This window comes from Periplaneta americana, chromosome 17 (genome assembly GCF_040183065.1).
Source record: "Periplaneta americana isolate PAMFEO1 chromosome 17, P.americana_PAMFEO1_priV1, whole genome shotgun sequence".
Taxonomy (NCBI): domain Eukaryota; kingdom Metazoa; phylum Arthropoda; class Insecta; order Blattodea; family Blattidae; genus Periplaneta; species Periplaneta americana.
In genome coordinates this window covers 106388637-106406466 of record NC_091133.1, presented here as the reverse complement: position 1 = coordinate 106406466, position 17830 = coordinate 106388637, and the positions used below count along the sequence as shown (strand labels likewise).

The window sequence follows — 17830 nt, the reverse complement described above, 5'->3', positions numbered from 1 at the left end:
TCAAGGGAAATAATCCCCGGATACGCGCTTGAAGCAGGATAGATGTATCCTATATAGATGTAATGCCGAGGAAGAGGAGACGAGAAACAAGGTACTTCAAAACATGTTATTATGCAGGAAGGGATTGTTGACTTACCAAGGACAAAAAGTGTGAAAATCGAACGAAAAATATGAGGTGGAATAGTGAAGAGGGTAAGAATAAATATGAGAAGAGGAAGTAGAAAAGAAGAAAAGAAGAAGATAACGAAATACAGTAAAAACCGAAGAAGATCCGAAATGACGAAATGGGGCAAGAAGAACAAAAAGATGTAGCAAATGACGAGAAAGTAAAAGAAAATAATAATGAAAGGAAAGAGAAGGAGGGAGGGAATATAAAGAAAATAATTAATAAGAGTAAGAGGCGAAGGAACAGAATAAAAACTAGAAGGTAAGTAGAGGACGATTAAGGAAAAGTACGAAGCAGGGAAGAGAAGAAATGGGGAATGCAATGAGGAGAAATCAGAGGAATTCAAAGACTCAAAGTCAATCACATATTAGAGAAGAAGAATTACAAGAACGATCTCACTCATGTACCGATTCACCAATGGTGTAAGAATTCGTTGACATCTATCACTGCAATATTGTGGATTTCATGTTGTCAACATCTTTCTTTTCATTACAAATCATTTTCCAAATTTGAAATATTTTGAAATTGAAGCTTTTAAAAAAGAAACTTATAAAATTATTCCTGAAATATAATATTAACAAATGTATTTTTTTACCTTTTATTTCTGTCGACTATATTCATGTTTTATTGAATATCACTGGCTTCTGTGATTGTCAATTTATATAAAATACGCATTTTTCTCTCTTTTTCTCTTTCTTCTTTTTTTGCTCTTGTGTGTTATTTATAGGTTTGAATTAAGCTACTTACTGTATTTAGCAAACTGTCCTTGTAAATTTTATGTTATATTGTTGACTAAGACCACACCGTACACGAGTCTGGCTCTTACGGTAGTGGCTAGAAACATTTTGTGTTTTATAAATTTAATTTGTACTCATTAGCTAGATAGTTAAATAAATAAATAAATAAAAATTAATTAAAACGTGAAATGGTATTTTTATCGATTACCCAAGTGCATGTATCACATCGTATGCTATATTTATTTACACTTATCTGACTATGATCTTGAATTGTAACCACAACGCAACACATAAAATAACTATTATATTAATTAAGTAATTATTAGTATGTTCAAATTTCACTAGCTTCTAGTATTCAGCTCAGAAATCTAGAAAAATCTGAATTTTCAGAATTTGCACTACCGACAACTGCTGTCACTGCTACCAACATAATAGTTAGAGTATCACTACCAGTTGTACTTCTCAGTACCGAAATTCGAACCGAAGTTGGCAAAAGAAAATTGAACCTGCAAACTAGAAAGTCACCGTAATCCATTAGCATATGTAGTAATGAGGAGGGGGGAATGGTTAATGGTCCAGGTAAGGTATATAGTGTATTAGCGGATCTCCCTGATCACGTAGAGAATACGGCACAAAACTATAGCTGAATTTAACACAAACAAAATACAAGAATTATACCAACAATCTCCCTTAGACTCAATGAATTTGCAAGCGGAATGATACTATTTCAGCCTATAAAAGTCTTCATTAAAATGAAATTGTGTATGGGGCCAGTATGACTAACACCGAGAACAATGAGGGAGGGGAAAGTGACGAGGAATCGAACTCAAGACTAGGGTGCTCTCAATAATGCACGCTGTCAGAAACACGTGCCTGACGTCACAATGTTTTATGACTCATCTCGGAACACCGGCTGTTTCAAAATTCATAACTGACCTCGAGGGAGCTGCGGTCTTCTCGTGGCGGTCAGCACAACAGAACTGAAGCTAGCAACTCCCAACAAAAACAACTCTTAGATCTTACGTCGCAGAAAGTGAAGGTACACTAAGAAGGACGAGAATTTTCTGGAAAACGTATAATGCACTTTGGGATACATTTTTAATTCGATCGAAATTGTTGGTACAGCTGTAACAGAAGAAGTACTTGGTTTTAACCTAATCAAAGGCAATATTTTCTCAAATCCGATATATAAATATTTAAAGAAAATAATCTGCCCTCAATGAGGGTGACCATAAAGATCCAGAATAAAAGCACTACAGAATAATTTAGAAAGACAGGAATTGTTTAGTAAAAAATTCAGAGAAATGCAAATCGAACACAATCATCAATGGCCAGAATATAAATGGTAATGTAATATTTGGATTGAATCCTTAAGAATATCCAACAAAATTTTTTGAATTTCAAAAAATCGGAGTCCGAGTGCTTTTAAAATATCACATGTGAATTTAGGGAGTGTGCCACGTGCACCAAACAAAAGACCAGGAACACTCCACTGACTAGTGGGAATGTTATATTTCTCACTTAGATAAGGGATGCAGGACTCATAAATGGATTTCTTCTTCTCATCAACGTGTTGTGCCTGCAGGGCATCCCTCTCGAACCGGATTGTAGGATCAAGGACTAATCCCTTAGATTGAGTTCTGTGGATGGCTACAATATCCGCTCTTCTGTTCGAATCTAAGGATGAAACGCAGTGGATCTCCTCGTATACTTCCCATCCACGACGCTTGAGGACATCAGCAATACCGGTCCTGGCCTTATGGTGTCGATTGTTGCGCAGCAGCTCCGTTTTTCGACAGAAGCCCAACACGTGACCAAGAGTTTCCGTCTCGTTGCAGCCGGGATGGCGACAACGGGTTGTGCTGAAACTTCTGCCGGCCACAGATTTAACCGCAGATAGATTGCTGGACATTTTAATTGCATTAATGTATTCTGAAATTGATAAATATGCTTTTGATGACATTCAGGAATTTGCCTTGGGGCACTTAGAATACAGGATAACACCTTTGCCCTTATGAGGTAATTTACACCATGATTCAAAACTTCTGTTCCGCAAGATCTCCCTCAATTGTCGACCTTTAGTGTTGGGAGCAATAAAAGACTTATTGATGTTTAGTCTACGTAGACTCAGTTGCTGTTCAAGGTGCAAGTTCCTTACAAAGTTAAGATGCATATTATTAATACGGTGAAGACGATTACAGATGTTGTAATGTTGAATGCTGGCCTCCCACTCTGCACAAAGAATTCCCAAACCTCGGACTTTTTTACTTGCGTATAACATTGAATTTGGCGTATCATCGGGCAGCATCATAATTTCCTTCACAGCACTTCTAATAATTTTGTCAAGATCTCGTAAGAATGTATCTGATAACTGAGGTAATGGAGCACATTGTAGAGGGTAAATCAAACCAGGCCATATATATTCGTTTATGATTTTTAATTTTTGGTCTGATTTTAATAATTTTGTTCAGACGAGTCCATCCAAGTCTGAAGATAAGTTTTTGATAGTAATGTTTTTATTAAAGGAGATTCTGTCTGTGAAATCTATTCCGAGATATCGGATACGCTCATTTTTATCATTCAACGAAGAAATAACAGACCCTTGTAGAGAGATAATGTCATCTGCACAGAGCTTGCACTGTCTCACTTCCTATATTAACAACATATGAGGAAACATATTCCTGAATTAGAGGGTTCCAGACAAACTTTTGTCGTCGTCCTCAGTGGTCTAGTGGCCAACAAGCTCTCCGCTGAATTCCAAGTTCGCAGATTCAAACCTGGGCGAGGGACATTTAATTTAAAATACTTAACATGCTTTCCTCTAGGAGGAAGACTAATTGTAAGCTGTGGATCCATGTTGTGGATTTCCGACATATAGAAGAAGAATTTTCTTAATAAATGACTTCAAGCAAAATTTGCTGACCATTTTTCGCCGGCGTTAAACTTCGATGCCAATTAATAATCTTTGTGGTTGAAAAGGTCGTTAAATAAGATGCTACTAATGCTACTACCGATACTACTACTACTACTACTAATAATAATAATAATAATAATAATAATAATGATACTATTACTATTAATAAAAATAATACTACTAGGCCTACTGCTGCTGTTGATACTACTGCTACTATTACTATCATTATCACTTCTACTTCTACGTACGGCTTTTAAAGAACTCGGAGGTTTATTGCTTTCCTCACATAAGGTCGCCATCGGTCCCTATCCTGAGCATGATTAATCCAGTCCCTAGCATAATATGCCACCTACCACAAATCCATTTTAATATTATCCTCTACTTCTTTTGCTGCTGCTCCTGCTACCGCTACCACCACCACCACCACCACCACCACCACCACCACCACCACTACTTCTTCGTCTTCTACTTTTCTTCTTCTTCTTCTTCTTCTATTTCTAACATTTATTTTTCCCATTAATAACGAATTGTAACAGTCACAGATAGTTCTGTAGGACCAAAAAATTAATCTCTACACAGATTATTTGCCTAACAGTGCCTATACTGTAGAGTCCCGACCACCAAGTCACTCAAATGAGTGCGCTCTTGTGTAATGACTGTTGATTTAATATGTTAATATTAATATATAAGTCCAATATGGTGTAAGGGAAAAGAACCAAAGGAGAAAAGATTCGATCCGGTGCGGTGGGTTGAACTTCGGGGTAGCTCAACGGTTAGAGCACTCAGTGCATAGAACTGGGGGTCCCGGGTTCGATCCTCGGCGCCAGAGGAAATTTTCTTCATTAATAACAAATGGTAAATATGATATAGTCAGCACCACGCTCCGACCGCCTTTTACACCAGCCGGTATTGAATTCGACAGGAGGCTGAATGTGTTCCCAGGACTGTTCTGGAAGTTTTTGCTACGATAATAATCCAGTCAGCAAGCAGGATTGAACACAGGAACTTTCAGTCCGTAGCCAGTTCCTCTACCAACTGAGCTACATGGCCGAAGTCAATAAAATGTAAATTCAAAATAAAATATATTTGAGACCTGAGTAGCTGAAAACTTGAGGAGCCGCCACTGCTCTTTAGTTCTCGTTTCTTTCTCCTTCTCTCCAACTGATATAATGGAAATGCTGGGAGAAACAAAAACACTCGGAGAAAATTGCCCCGCGGCTGATTCATGCACCGTGAAACTCATATGATGTGCTGCCTGGAATCTGATAATAATTGTAATAACATCGCAGTAATAATCTTGCTGTAAAATTTCAGATTTCTACATTCACGTAATACGAATTACAAAGTATAGGGTTATTAAGGAAGCTGACATACTTTAAATCAATATAGCTGCCAAACAAATTGAGCAATCAGGATGAATTAAGAGGCTATAGGATGCGCCAAGAATGGGATTTTGTCTCTTTACGTGGGTTGCCTGTTGTCCATATTCGACAATTTTGAGATTGGCTTCGTGTCTCAATTGTCCAGACTATTCGAGATAACCATACCAGCTCAATTTCCATCTGTGCTAAGATATGCAATTAAAATTGGCATTTATTTCCAAAGCCAGCTTCCTTAAATAAAAAAAAAACATTATTTTCAATTTATATGGACTATTTTGTTTCTACGATGTCATTTCATTTCCGACCAATGAAGTGTAATTAAATTTTGAATTCCAACCAATCAGTCATACATTCGCGATAATTGTTGCAGCAAGATTGATTGCTCGGTCTAGTATGTGGCAATACAATGCCGAGACAAAAAAGAAGCCCTGGACTTCCTATAAGGAGATGGGATGATGACCTGGATTTAACAGGCCTATAGCCTATACAAAGCGAAAAAGAAGACTTTTGCAACACATCAAGTAAACGAAAATATATCGTCTTTTTTAAACATACAGAAAATTATTTAATTTATCCATGTTTTTGAATAACTCAAAAAAATTCATTCATTCATTCATTCGTTTATTGTGTTCTACCTAAGTGTAGGTATTTCACTGCAAACCCACCATTCTCCAATCTTTCCTATTTTCTGTCTTCCTCTTAGTCTTCGCATACGATCCATGTATCTTAATGTTGTGTATCATCTGATATCTTATTCTGTCCAAAACATTTCTTCCGTTCACCATTCCTTCCAGTGATCTTTCAGTGGGCAGTTTCTTCTTAGCCAGTGACCCAACCAATTCCTTTTTCTCTTTCTGATCAATTTCAGCATTATTCTTTCTTCACCCACTCTTTCTAGCACAGCTTCATTTCTTATTCTACCTGTCCATTTCACACGATCCATCCTTTTCCATTTCCACATTTCAAATGCTTCACTTCGTCGTAATGTCCATGTTTCTGCCTCCATACAATGTCACACTTCACACAAAGCACTTCATTAGTCTCTTCCTTAATTTTTTTAGACGTCCGCAAAAGATGCTTCTTTTGAGGTTCCGTCACCACTTCATGTTACACCAAGTATTTGAAGATGTCCACTTGATCTACTGCCTCATTTCGTATTCGCAAGTTTACCTTCTTTAGTTTTCTTCCGATAACCATGGTCTTCGTCTTGTTTGCACTTATTTTCATCCCGTACTACTCACAGCTGTCATTTAGCTGCAGTAGCATATCCCTTAGTATCGTCTATTCTTCTGCTAATCTTAATATTAGCAAATTCTAAAGAAACTTAATTGTTACGGAACACGAAAAAGTACTGAGAAAGTACGTCTCATCTTCGTGATAATTATGGCTCATTACAAAAGCGAAAAAGGAGACGTACGAAATCAAGAGAGTGAAAATGTATCTTCTTTTTCAAGCGCATAGAAAATGGTTTAATATATCTTTGTCTTTTGAATAATAGTTCAAAGAAATCAACTATAAACCGTAATATTAACAAATTCCATAGGTACTGAATTTTTAAGGAATACGTAAAACATACTGAGAAACTATGTCTCATCTTCGTGATAAATTATGGTCCATTACAATGCGAAAAAGAACAATCTTGTATTAAATCAAGAGGGTGAAAATGTGGCCTATCTTCTTTCTTGAGCGCATAAAAATGGTTTACTATATCTATGTCTTTTGAATAATAGTTCAAAGAAATTAACTATAAACCGTAATATTAACAAATTCAAAAGGTACTGAATTTTTACGGAATACCTTTCACTGCCTCGAACACGGAACATGTATCTTCGCTCTATTCCTCTGCACAAAAATCCTTCTACTCATCATCTTTAAACACACCCATTCCACGCCTCTGGAATTCTCTCCCTGACCATGTCAGAGACTGTCGGACAATATCAAAATTCAAATTTAAATTAAAGAATCACATTGTAGTTCATGAAATTGCTTGTTGAACACCTGCCAGGTTGCGCAATTTCGGCTTAACCCGTGACATATAATAGATATTGGGACTATGCTGTTGTAAAATTGACAATAAATATAATGTATTTATTGCTATTATTATTATTATTATTATTATTATTATTATTATTATTATTATTATTATTATTATTATTTATCACTATCATCATTGCTATCTCTCTTTTTCTTTCTTTTCTTTTTTTTTTTTTTTCTTGTATTAGCTCGATGAAACTCTATAGTGTTCTTTCGACCCTGGTGACCCTCTATACGGCCTTAATTTAATTTGTATTATTTCCATCAATGTTTGTATCTCTTTTTTGTATTTATATGTGCTATCTGGTAGGATGGAAGAGAAGGCCTTATGGCCTTAATCCTGTCAGATTAAATAAATAAATAAATAAAACTTACTGAGAAACTATGTCTCATCTTCGTGACAATTATAGCGCATTACAAAGCGAAAAAGAAGACTCTACTACGAAATCAAGAGAACGAAAATGTAGCCTATCTTCTTTTTTGAGCGCATAAAGAATAGTTTAATATACGTCTTTTGAATAATAGTTCAAAGAAATCAAATATAAACCGTAATATTAAGAAATTCCAAAAGAATTGAATTTTTACGTCTCATCTTCGTGACAAATATATTACTGCTATTAGTAACCTATTACTGATCTGCATTTCAATAAACAGTGTAACGGATGTTTATGCGCAGAACCTTCAAACTTGCTCTGCATACTGTGGCATTGTTACGTAGAATCCGTCTGGCGCCCAGCAGACCACTGCGGCGGCGAGAAGAGAAGACGGAAGTCAATGAAATTGCTTACGTGCGCACGTGACCATTCGCTCGAGTTATTTATCGTCGTCGCTGAACGGGCAGTGCATCGCTGCAGCAGACAATTGACAGTCGGGCAGAACTTCCGAGTCTACCGGACACAGAACTGCGGGATGAATGAATCGTGGAAGGAGGAGCCTTCAGTGATAGCCATTCAAGAAAAGAAACGGCTCAGACCGCATGTTGAGCACGTGCCCAAACAGGTAAGCAGACCAAAAATACGGACTACGAAATAAGCAATTATTACGGTAAATAAATATATAAATGTAGGCAAGAGATAAACGAGCTTATATCACAGATAATTAAGTATAATCATAAACAAAGGCATGAAAAGGTTTAAAACAGAAAACTAAATAATAATAATAATAATAATAATAATAATAATAATAATAATAATAATTATTATTATTATTATTATTATTATTATTATTATTATTATTATTATTATTATTATTTGGTATTCCCAAGAAACTAGTTCGATCAATTAAAATGTGTCTCAGTGAAACATACAGCAGAGTCCGTATAGGTCAGTTTCTATCTGATGCTTTTCCAATTCACTGCGGGCTAAAGCAGGGAGATGCACTATCACCTTTACTTTTTAACTTCGCTCTAGAATATGCCATTAGGAAAGTTCAGGATAACAGGCAGGGTTTGGAATTGAATGGGTTACATCAGCTTCTTGTCTATGCAGATGACGTGAATATGTTAGGAGAAAATACACAAACGACTAGGGAAAACACGGAAATTTTACTTGAAGCAAGTAAAGCGATCGGTTTGGAAGTAAATCCCGAAAAGACGAAGTATATGATTATGTCTCGTGTCCAGAATATTGTACGAAATGGAAATATAAAAATTGGAGATTTATCCTTCGAAGAGGTGGAAAAATTCAAATACCTTGGAGCAACAGTAACAAATATAAATGATACTCGGGAGGAAATTAAACGTAGAATAAATGTGGGAAATACGTGTTATTATTCGGTTGAGAAGCTCTTATCATCCAGTCTGCTGTCCAAAAATCTGAAAGTTAGAATTTATAAAACAGTTATATTACCTGTTCTTCTGTATGGTTGTGAAACTTAGACTCTCACTCTGAGAGAGGAACATAGGTTAAGGGTGTTTGAGAATAAGGTGCTTAGGAAAATATTTGGGGCTAAGCGGGATGAAGCTACAGGAGAATGGAGAAAGTTACACAACACAGAACTGCACGCATTGTATTCTTCACCTAACATAATTAGGAACTTAAAATCCAGACGTTTGAGATGGGCAGGGCATGTAGCACGTATGGGCGAATCCAGAAATGCATATAGAGTGTTAGTTGGGAGACCGGAGGGAAAAAGACCTTTAGGGAGGCCGAGACGTAGATGGGAGGATAATATTAAAATGGATTTGAGGGATGTGGGGTGTGATGATAGAGACTGGATTAATCTTGCACAGGATAGGAACCGATGGCGGGCTTATGTGAGGGCGGCAATGAACCTTCGGGTTTCTTAAAAGCCATTTGTAAGTAAGTAAGTAATAATAATAATAATAATTGTCCGTCGTTATTACTCAGCGGATAATGCGTGCGCTCCCAACTAAGCGGTCCATGGTCACATTTCAGTCGTGAACTGAGATTTACCTTACGTTCACGCAACTGGGTGTTTCTCCTTTGTTTTGTATTGTCCCGTGATGTCATATACAGCAACTTCAAAATCATAAGTTGCCATGCTAATTTCGTGACACTACTGGTGTAGGCCTAATGCCTCGGTCTAGCGGTAAGAAATGGACGCTGATTCTACTGGGTGTTCAAGTGTGTCATGAACTCATGACATCACTGTTGATGAGTCAGCGATTTGAACCGATTTTCAGCTTTTGTGTCAGAGATGTTGCCTATTAATCAAAGCGTTCAATCTGAACTTGAGAACGTGTACGGTATAGCTTGAACGTCGTAGCAACAGATGGCGGTCTGTAAAGTCTGTGTGCTACCATAACCTCTTTCGAACTGTGTTTTGCGCGGGCAAGTCATACGCAGGGTATTTGTTATCATCGGTTGCGTACGGAAACGTTCCACAACACAAATCAAATGCTCCGTGTCCGTGTTGACCGTTGAAATTGATGTCAACAAATACGTAAGTAATCGTCTTAACTCTCTCCACATATCCCGACTGTAAGAAAAAAACTCACCTTAGTACATGTTTCGAAACAGTTCACATTCCTGCCACTACCGGCGTTACCATACGTATCGGTAAGTACTCTTCTGAATGAACGCCGTACTTGCTAGGCAACTTCTCTGGCACATAAGTAATACACCTCTGCGGAAGTGTAGGAAGATTGAATTCTCTAGGCTCATCGACTAGCCACATGACGGCATACAGCGAGCCATGACACACTTTGAACTGAACACCCAGTAGTCCTAATGAGGGAAGAATTTCCTCATAAAATTTCGGCAAGTGTCTGAGACAGGTATGAATGATGAATTTCGGGGGATACTATGTGTAATGAAATACTGTTTTATGCACCAGCTACTACGGTTCGTAAGATCATCATATTACCTCCGAACTGGTTGGATTATCGCTCACCTCGCCGAAGTATGTGAAATTGAGAACAGAAGACGGCTGGTCGGCATTGACCCAGCACTGATTAAATAAGTGTACAGTAAATGAAAAAAAAAATACTGAAAAATAAACACAGATAAACTCTCCTGATGTAGTTGAAGAAGTAGCGTTGCTAGGACATAATTCAGACGCATGAGTTCGATTTCAGGAACGAATAGGGAAACTTGTCTAGATTTGATTGGAAATTGTTGTGTGTCCCTTGCATTGTGTACGAATAGTATGGAAGACTTCCTCATTATGACATTAAGTGTTCATTTTTAAGGAAAATGAAGAATATGATTACAGTTACAATTATTAAAAACTTCTTAACCACTATCGTATCTCGAATATTATTTTGTTGCTAAAAGGAAATGTGATTGCAACACCGGAAAGAAAATCTTCCAGACCACAAGAACCTGCAGTCCTTATCTATGTTACAATAATAATTAAATGACAGTGGCAAATATTTGTATGGTTACTTAGAGCCGAGCAGAAATTGATCTTAAACTGTTACTACGAAAACCTTCCTTTTTTTCGTTGTTCGTAACTTTATAACATCTATTAGTGTTTTATGGTTGTGCTAACTGATGGAGTTACTTGTCAACAATGTGACGCTGAAACTTGTGTTCACGTTACTGCCAGGTGACAGTCCTGATATATTGTATTTTATATTTTTGATGACTGGCTAATTAATATTAACCCGGCACACTCACAATCACACAAATTTCCAGACTTTAGACACCCAGGAAAATTTTTCTTCTTCAAGAAAAATTCACAGAGAGCCGAGCCCGGGAATCAAACCCGAGACCTCCAGATCTGGAAGCCAGATGCTGACCAACAGACCAAGGAGGCAGTCTGCTGTTGCCTTCACGGGGAATTGAAATGACCATGTATTCCTGTCTTCTTCATCTATATTTGCATAGGTATTAATTTTCATGACTTACCGTTTTCAAATAGTTGGATGTTAATGATGCCGTTGAAAGTTTATTTTCTATTATTAAGACAGATCGAAGGCAATCGATAGTTTTTTCAGTTGTAATGACTTCATTCCAGTACAAAACTGCAGCCTTAGATGATAAAGTTTGCAGGTTCAGAAATGTTAATATTTTATTGTGTCCATCCAATATCTATACTAATAATAAATCTGTAGCCGAAATTTTTCTGGTAATTTTCGATTTTCCAAAGATAATTGGTCCTAACATATATAATTAACCACCCTGAAACCGAAAATCGCTTTTTTGAAATTGTTGTTTGTATGTCTGTCTGTCTGTCTGTCTGTATGTTTGTTACCTTTTCACGCGATAATGGCTGAACGGATTTCGATGAAAATTGGAATATAAAATTATGTTCGTTGTAACTTAGATTTTAGGCTATATGGCACTCAAAATACATTTTTAAAAGGGGGGTTATAAGGCGGCCTGAATTAAATAGATCGAAATATCTCGCTTATTATTGATTTTTGTGAAAAATGTTACATAACGAAAGTTTCTTTAAACATAATTTGCGATAAGTTTTATTCCTTGAAACATTTTGATAGGACTGATATTTAATGAGATAAATGAGTTTTAAATTAAAATAACTGCCATCTAAGGCCGTATAATGAAATAAAAAACAAATTACTTCGTCTATAAGGGGTCTTGGACAGCAACAATCGAAAGCTATGAAAGATAGCCTACAGAGAATGTTTCTGTGTTTGTATGAAGTAATATTGGAAGCTAAATTAACCGATTTGTATAATTAATTATTATTTCACCATTGGAAAGTGTAGTTTCTCTTACTTACTTACTTACAAATGGCTTTTAAGGAACCCGAAGGTTCATTGCCGCCCTCACATAAGCCCGCCATCGGTCCCTATCCTGTGCAAGATTAAGCCAGTCTCTATCATCATACCCCACCTCCCTCAAATCCATTTTAATATTATCCTCCCATCTACGTCTCGGCCTCCCTAAAGGTCTTTTTCCCTCCGGTCTCCCAACTAACACTCTATATGCATTTCTGGATTCGCCCATACGTGCTACATGCCCTGCCCATCTCAAACGTCTGGATTTCAAGTTCCTAATTATGTCAGGTGAAGAATACAATGCGTGCAGTTCTGTGTTGTGTAACTTTCTCCATTCTCCTGTAACTTCATCCCGCTTAGCCCCAAACATTTTCCTAAGCACCTTATTCTCAAACACCCTTAACCTATGTTCCTCTCTCAGAGTGAGAGTCCAAGTTTCACAGCCATATAGAAGAACCGGTAATATAACTGTTTTATAAATTCTAACTTTCAGATTTTTGGACAGCAGACTGGATGATAAGAGCTTCTCAACCGAATAATAACACGCATTTCCCATATTTATTCTGCGTTTAATTTCCTCCCGAGTGTCATTTATATTTGTTACTGCTGCTCCAAGATAGATGGACATAATGCTATAATGTTATTACAGTAAATTCTGATATAATATAATATAATATAATATAATATAATATAATATAATATAATATAATATAATATAATATATGTAAAGTAATGTTATATAATATAATTTAAGTTATTTGAAGGGTTCGGAACCATAGTGGGCCAAGCGCCATTTACTGAATACGTAGAAAACAAAGGTTAAAATTAAGTTATTACCATAATTCAATGGAAACCTATAACAAGTAAAAAACCGCATACATATTAAATCTAAATGATATCAATGTTCATTAAACTATGGTTGCATGTAATAAAAATTAGAAACATGTTAAAGGAATTGTCATTGCACCAATGAGTGATGTCTGGACCAAAATGATCGCATTTTAATTATTTGGATGCAATTTAAATTAAGTAACATATTAAACGATTTATCCTTCTATCAAACACGAATGTTCCCTGGATCAAGTGTCCTATTTTAATTATGTAATTACTTTATATTTATTTCTAACGGGTGCAGCGGAGCGCACGGGTACGGCTAGTATAAAATATAAATGTAACCTTATTGTAGGCCATGGAGGCCCAGAGGGTAGCGGTAGGTTATGGCTGCCACATTTTCTAGTCAATTGACATTAATAGCAGAAGGGATATGACTCTTACGTGCTCGCCGCCTTTACCCCGAAGGAAATACTCTGGTACTCATTTCTGTTAGAGGCTGAGTAAACCCTAGGGCCATAGTAGGGCCGGAAGGATTAGATCATTAGAAAAGAAACATGACTCCGCCGGGAATCAAACCCATGACCATCTGGCTTGAAGCGTAATACTTTAACCGCAGCACTACTGCGTACAAATGTAACGTTTGAAATTTCAGTACGTTTGGAAATTATTATTACTCGTGTTCTAGCTTGCAAATACTTGTAATTTTAGCTTTTATTCTTGAAAGTTCTCCATATTTCCCGTATTTCTCCGTATTTAGTCACGCTATTCGCCCCACCCCCTTCTTTCTCAAAATTCGAAGATGAGAAACCGAAGGGGGAATTGCGCGATGACTAAAAAATATCGGGAATAAACTGGTCGTATATAATATCAAACAATAACTAATATAATAATTAAATTTATGTTTAACACTGAAGAACTAGCCTACAAATATTTAAAAGTTGAGTAATTAACTTTTCTTACTATCGTTGTAGCTGTATCAGTTCTAATGCTGGTAGGCGGAGCGTAGCTAACCTCGGATCGTGGTGCTAAACTTGCGCTTGAAATATTTGTGCTAAAATTAATTTATGGACTACGTAAACAAATCAACGTGCAAATATTTTACAGTTCCCTATTTTGATCAGACAACAAATCCAGATCATCTTTCCTGTCATCGAAGGAACGAGCACCGTTTTTCACGGTTTGTATTTATAAGATTCTTAGATTCTTCACGAAAGTCACTCTTGAACCAAAAGCGGGGTACAATTTTTTTTAGTGTAAGAGAGGAACCAGGGCAACGAAATTTCTTTGTTGATTCTCTCGATATTATTATTATTATTATTATTATTATTATTATTATTATTATTATTATTATTACACAACGCAGAACTGCACACATTGTATTCTTCACCTGACATAATTAGGAATATTAAATCCAGACATTTGAGATGGGCAGGGCATGTAGCACGTATGGGCGAATCCAGATATGCATACAGAGTGTTAATTGGGAGGCCGGAGGAAAAAAGACCTTTGGGGAGACCGAGACGTAGATGGAAATATAATATTAAAATGGATTTGAGGGAGGCGGGATATGATGATAGAGACTGGATTAATCTTGCTTAGGATAGGGATCCATAGCGGGCTTATGTGAGGGCGGCAATGACCCCCCGGGTTCCTTAAAAGCCAGTAAGTATTATTATTATTATTATTATTGTTATTGTTATTATTATTATTATTATTATTATTATTATTATTATTATTATTATTATTATTATAACTTTTGGACGTAAATCCCGAAAAGACAAGGTATATGATTATGTATCGTGATCAGAACATAGTGCGAAATGGAAATATAAAAATTGGACATTTATCCTTTGAAAACGTGGATAAATTAAATTATCTTGGAGCAACAGTAACAAATATAAATGACACTCGCCAGGAAATTAAACCCAGATTAAATATGGAAAATGCCTGATATTATTCGTTTGAGAAGCTTTTGTCGTCTAGTCTGTTTTCAAAAAGCTGAAAGTTAGAATTTATAAAACAGTTACATTACCGGTTGTTCTGTGCGGTTGTGAAACTTGGACTCTCACTTTGAGAGAGGAACAGAGATTAAGGGTGTTTGAGAATAAGGTGCTTAGGAAAATATTTGGAGTTAAGAAGGATGAAGTTACAGGAGAATGGAGACAGTTACACAACGCAGAACTGCACGCATTGTATTCTTCACCTGACATAATTAGGCAAATTAAATCCAGACGTTTGAGATGGGCAGGGCATGCAGCACGTATGGGCAAATACAGAAATGCATATAGAGTGTTAGTTCGGAGGCCGGAGCAAAAAAGACCTTTGGGGAGGCAGAGACGTAGATGAGAGGATAATATTAAAATGGATTTGAGGGAGGTGGGATATGATTGTAGAAACTGGATAAATCTTTCTGAGGATAGGGACCGATGGCGGGCTTATGTGAGGGCGGCAATGAACCTCCGGGTTACTTAAAAGGCGTAAGTACGTAAGTATTATTATTACCTATAACTTAAGCTTACGCATTTGTATTAATAGTAAGCCTGGGTGAGTGGAAGAGAAGGCCGCAATTCCTTAACTTTGTCAGGTAAAATAAATAAAGTACTATTATTATTATTATTATTATTATTATTATTATTATTATTATTATTATTATTCAGACGATTCGTCAATTGCTTCTCCAATTCTGGTTAATTAAGAGAAAATATATTTACAAATATACAATTATCCCTTTGTTCTCTTTGAATCTTCATAATGTTTAAGCGGAAAATTTTCTTGCACCGAAGCTTTATTTCATTGTTTTCACATCTACGTGAAAACATTGACAATTGCTCGCGCTAGAAGCGAAAATAAAGAATAAAGCAGGCACTTGTCTATAAAGTGTGTACATCTATTCAAAGCATAGACATAGCCATGAAGTGTCGGATCACGTTAGTAGAACAGAAACAGAGACAGATGAGAAGTTGTCATCACTGAACCCCTTTCGACGAATATTAAATACTTTTCCACTGATCAATAAGTCGTCGGCCATTTTCATTTCGCTTTCAAAAACATACAAATGTTTTTGTTATCTTAAAAGGAAGAATAGAATACTAGAATGTCAAAGCACGAAATGGGTTTCTTCAGACAAATACTGTATAAGAAATTATTAAAGCGTGAAACATGTTATCTTATCTATTCTAATACTTTCAAATAAACGTCAAGAGGTGCACAATTCGCCTTACGAACTTTGGTAAAATCTATGTTTGTAATATAATAATAATTTCATCATTTATTTAGTATCTTGGTATTAGACAGTTCCATATAAATGAGCTGAAACCGGACAGGATAATTTTACAACACTCTTCTTTCGTTTATTTTCCTCTGAAAGTCGTGCTCTGCTAGCTTTTATTGCTAGCGGCGAGGAAAGCAAAGAGAAGAAACAATATCGAGATGTTATGAGATGTATTATTTCTGCCCGATCTGTACAATTTTCCTAATTAATTTAGAATTCATTCCTTGCTCTATTTCCGCAACGATTAACATTACTGCATTTTATTAAATTAATTTCTATAACCATTTCTATTCCCAAAGTTTTTAGTTTTCATTTAGCTCCGTAACGGTAGTGTTACCTTACTTTTTCTAAATATATTTTCGATTAGAAAAATTCCATTACGTAAGGAATAATGGGACAGAGATAAGAAATGAGACCAACCAACAAAAACCTGTTTTCGATATAACCACTGGAGTAAATCTCGATATCTTTTATGCAAGAAGTATTGTAACATTCATACCATAACAAACAATAACACAAATAATAATAAAATAAAACCGATTTTTAATAATAGACCTGCAGTCGATTTAATATTGCAATCAAAATGAATAAATGAACTTTATGTAACAAAGGAACTTTGCTTATAAATGACAGCAGAGTGCAGATAGGGCGTTCTTGATTTTTATGAGTTAAATCAAGAACAGATCTCTACGAATATCTCAATTTTTTTAATTCTCGATTGGTCTATTGTTGCATAATAATAATAATAATAATAATAATAATAATAATAATAATAATAATAACAATGCTTTTAAGGAACCCGGATGTTCATTGCCGCCCTCACATAAGCCCGCCATTGGTCCCTATCCTGAGCAAGATTAATCCAGTCTCTACCATCTTATCCCACCTCCCTCAAATCAATTTTAATATTATATTCCCATCTACGTCTCGGCCTCCCCAAAGATCTTTTTCCCTCCGGCCTCCCAACTAACACTCTATATGCATTTCTGGATTCGCCCATACGTGCTACATGCCCTGCCCATCTCAAACGTCTGGATTTAATGTTCCTAATTATGTCAGGTGAAGACTACAATGCGTGCAGTACTGTATTGTGTATATTTCTCCATTCTCCTGTAACTTCATCCCGCTTAGCCCCAAATATTTTCCTAAGCACCTTATTCTCAAACACCCTTAACCTATATTCCTCTCTCAAAGTGAGAGTCCAAGTTTCACAAACATGAAGAACAACCGGTAATATGATTGTTTTATAAATTCCAACTTTCAGATTTTTTGACAGCAGACTGGATGATAAAAGCTTCTCAACCGAATAATAACACGCATTTCCCATATTTATTCTGTGTTTA

At 36.2% G+C, this 17830-nt stretch overlaps 1 protein-coding gene across 3 annotated transcripts in view; it reads left to right on the top strand.

Annotated features, from left to right (window-relative positions):
• Nucleotides 1-17830, top strand: part of dcma (decima) — a 555093-nt gene that overhangs the window by 248121 nt on the left and 289142 nt on the right. The window contains exon 1 of one of the 3 annotated variants that reach the window (XM_069815895.1): nucleotides 8033-8232. The exons of the other annotated variants lie outside the window; for them this stretch is intronic. Within the exon in view, the coding sequence (XP_069671996.1) occupies nucleotides 8143-8232 (90 nt within the window). The 5' untranslated portion in view covers nucleotides 8033-8142. Of the gene's footprint in view, nucleotides 1-8032; nucleotides 8233-17830 lie in introns of those variants that run through there. 3 annotated transcript variants of the gene reach the window in all.